At 36.8% G+C, this 3,851-nt stretch overlaps 1 protein-coding gene across 1 annotated transcript; it reads right to left on the bottom strand.

The window, feature by feature from the left end:
• Positions 1–2,161: 2,161 nt before the first annotated feature.
• On the bottom strand, positions 2,162–3,082 carry LOC101600777 (olfactory receptor 6C6-like). The gene has a single exon (XM_004650476.2). It carries the CDS (start codon positions 3,080–3,082, stop codon positions 2,162–2,164), a length of 921 nt encoding a protein of 306 aa, XP_004650533.2.
• Between the last annotated feature and the right edge of the window lie 769 nt (positions 3,083–3,851).

Below are 3,851 nucleotides of genomic sequence, written 5' to 3'. Positions count from 1 at the left end.
GTGAGGAAGGTAAGTAGATTCTCAAAACTAAAGATCACATGAATTAATATTGTAGAAACCTACCTCTTCACTAGCCAATTAAACTATATAACTTAAAATGAGAGAGTGAGGCATAATTTGGGAGAAAGTGCCCTGATGGTGTGGTGGGAAACGTTTTCCCTGAATTCATCAGACCTTGCTAGTAAACCCCAGTACCCAGTGCCAGAATCAGGTGAACCTCCTTCCCTGTCCCATAGGTAGGCGCTTAAGGTTCAATAAACCTTGCATATCATTGTCAAAGCACTTGGTTAATCACCAGAACTGTATGACAAGACCCTATTGCTGAAGACACCACATGCTGCAATTGCAGAACATTGAGAATTCAAGTTGGAACTGAAATGCTACTAGCTAGCTATAAAAATATTAGAAAGTGCTATGAGAGCTACTGAAGGATAAAAGTCACCAAAAGTTTGTAAAATAGTGATCCTGCAAGCTACAAAATCAACCAGCCAGGAAAGATGCACCTACATTTGCAGTAGTGGTACATAAGTTATGGGGTACATCAACTGCTCTCTAGCTGGAAATGAAGCCTGCTCAGTGGGAGGAAATTATTGCATGCTACCGAGAATCCAATGCAAGCTTAAGATTGGAAAGCCAAAATCCCTAGTGGGAAGCTGCCACTGTTTATTTTAATTTAATTTAATTTAATTTTTTTGATTAAATGAAGAGCTCATACCCTTCAAAAATTCTCCTTACCTGCCTTGATCAATGTTGCACCAATTTTTGGTTAGAAAATAGTGACCCAGAAAACATTACAGAGGAAGTGGCAGAATAACTATCAGTGCTGTTCTCACAGCCAGCCAGAAAGCCTCCTGAAAGGCAGTAGACACTGAGCAGATTTAAACTCATCAAAACAGATACCAAGAGCCTGCCGACACCTCAACACTAAAGTAGACATCTAACATGCCTTCCAAGGCTTAGTGAATATCATGTAAGAGGAGGTTGAAATAATGTAAGAGCTAGGCTGGAGAGATGGCTTAGTAGTTAAGGTACTCCTGTGAAGCCCACATACCCAGAATCGATCCCCCAGCTCCCAGGTAATCCAAATGCACAAGGTGGCCTATGTGTCTAGAGGGCATTTGTAGTGGCTACAGGCCCTAGCACGCCCATTCTCTCTCTCTCAAATAAATAAAAAATTATTTAAAAAAAATAGAACATAAGAGCCACAGGGTGGGAAGGTATACTAGGAGGAAATGTGTCCCTGACCCCACCATAACTATGCATCAATGGCCCCTCAGTAACTAATAATATACACACTGAGTAGAATATTCAATGGAAAAAGGTGTGGGATCTCTGGTAGGGGATGATATAAGGTATCCTAATATAAATATAAAATAAACATAATTAGGTGAACTTGATACAAAATGAAGTACTAGGAAGTTTTGAATTTAGAAATTATATTAAGTACATAGAAATTTATTCAAAACAAGTACATATTAAAATACATGGAATTTTTTATTGAGCTACTATCAGTTCTAGCATTTTGTAAAGGTTAACTTGTCTAAATAAGGAGCACCAAAACGTTTAGTTCTATTAATTTTATTACAAGTGATATGTAACTAATAACTACACATGCACAAATGATCCATATTCGGGGAATACAAATTAATTTGCATATCTCATCTCCTTATCACAGTCTCACTGAATCTTTAGTTTTATTATTTTCCAAAGTTCAGTATAAGTAATACATCTTATGAGAAATTGACTGTTACTCAAATGTTCAAGTTTTTAATTTCCCTTTACAATCCCAATTATTCTGAATAATAATTATCATGTTATTTGTCTCAGACAAATTTAGCAGCACAAAATAACAACATATAAGGAAAGATTTATTTCTATTAAACATCCAGTCCAAAGAAACATATTAGAAGATAACTTTAGGTAAAGATATTATTTAATATTATGGATTTGAGAAGTCACTTTCTACTACCAATTATGAAGATACATTGGAATGAAGAGCATGTATGAGTATAGAAAGAGCTAGAAAATCTATTGTGATTTTAAAACTGAAGAAGAAAATTGGCACGGATTACAATGAGGGAAGTGACAACCGAGATCAATGTTTTCATTCCTTTTCCAGGAGCATGATATGTCCAAATTTTGTCTCATTGTTTGAAAAACATCAAAATCGGTGAAGCATATGCCTGAAAGCTTCCTTCACCTGCTGGTTCCTGAGGGTGTAGATGAAAGGGTTTAGAACAGGGGCCACAGAAGTGGTGAGCACAGACACACCTTTGTTGAGACTCACCCTGTCCCTTGCTGATGTTCTCATATACATGAAGATGCAGCTCCCATAAGTGATAGAGACAACAACCATGTGTGAGGAGCAGGTAGAAAAGGCCTTAGTTCGCTGCTGAGCAGAAGGGAATTTTAGGATGGTTTTGATGATGAAAGCATAGGAGAGGATCACTAAGAACAACGTGATGGCAAGTGTCATCACAGCTAAGAGAAAAGCCATCCACTCTATGAAGCGTGTGTCTGTGCAAGAGATCTGCAGGAGAGGAGATGCATCACACAGGAAGTGATCTACTGCTTTGGAAGCACAGAACTCCAGCCTGAGTCCCAAAAGCAAAGGGGGGAAGATGACTAAGAATCCAGTTAGCCAGGAGCTGAGGACAAGTTGGTAGCACACCCTGCTGTTCATGATGACTGGGTAATGCAGGGGTTTGCAGATGGCCACATAGCGGTCATAGGACATGGCAGCAAGGAGATAAAACTCTGTGGCTCCAAATAGAATATGAAAGAATAATTGGGCAAGACAATTATTGTAGTAAATTGTTTTATTTCCAGTGAGAATGCTTATCAGGAACCTTGGGATGCTAACTGTGGTGAATGAAATTTCTAAGGAGGAGAAATTTCTGAGGAAGAAATACATGGGAGTCTTGAGTCGAGGATCCAACAGGGTGAGGATGATGATGACTAAGTTCCCTGTCATGCTCAAGATGTAATTCACGAGCAGAAAGAGGAAGATCACAATTTGTAGCTGAGGGTCATCTGTCAGTCCCAGCAAAATGAACTCTATCTCCTCTGAGTGGTTCTTCATTTTTCCTTTATCTTGTCATACCTACAGAAAAAAAAAAAAATCCTCAATATTATACAAACATAAAATAAATTCCCCCATCCAACTATTTAATTTTCCATATTGTGTTTATCAAATGTAGATATAGTTTGGGAAATAATCTGAGTTCACCAGACTGAATGTACCCTCCTTTTCATATTACATTTGTCTGATGTAGGTTCTTTTCCTGTCTCAAGTTGAGCCTGTACTGTTTGACAATTACAGGAGACAGGTCAATCATTTGAAATAGTTTTTCAATTTGCTTAGTGTTCACTTGCAGCTCATCTTTTAAGTACTTTTTAAAAAATAGAAAGTTCAAATTTTAATATTTCAAATTTAACCAATAAATACATTGTTCTTTGAACTTTGAGTGATTCAAGTCTTATTCATAATGGTCACAATATCTACAACTTATTGATACATGTAATACAATAGGCAAATGTTCAAAAGGAATAATTAATTAATCAGGAAGCAATACTCATCTACTGGAAGTAATCACGTACTATGGTGAATGTAGTTATAATCATTAATTTGAAATAGAATTTACAAATAATTAAAGCAAGACTATAAAGGAATATCTAAGGTGTATAATCTGGTTGCCCCATACACAGAGGTCCTCTCCCATGACTTCAAATTACTGCTTCAAATCAGGTCTTACTTGATGAAAATTATAGTTAGGAAAGATAACTTATATGTACTGACAATGCTACAAACTAAAAAGTGACTTTCGAGCATAAATATTAAACAATTTTGT

The sequence above is a fragment of the Jaculus jaculus genome, chromosome 6 (genome assembly GCF_020740685.1).
Source record: "Jaculus jaculus isolate mJacJac1 chromosome 6, mJacJac1.mat.Y.cur, whole genome shotgun sequence".
Lineage (NCBI taxonomy): Eukaryota > Metazoa > Chordata > Mammalia > Rodentia > Dipodidae > Jaculus > Jaculus jaculus.
This window is presented reverse-complemented; position numbering and strand designations above follow the sequence as displayed.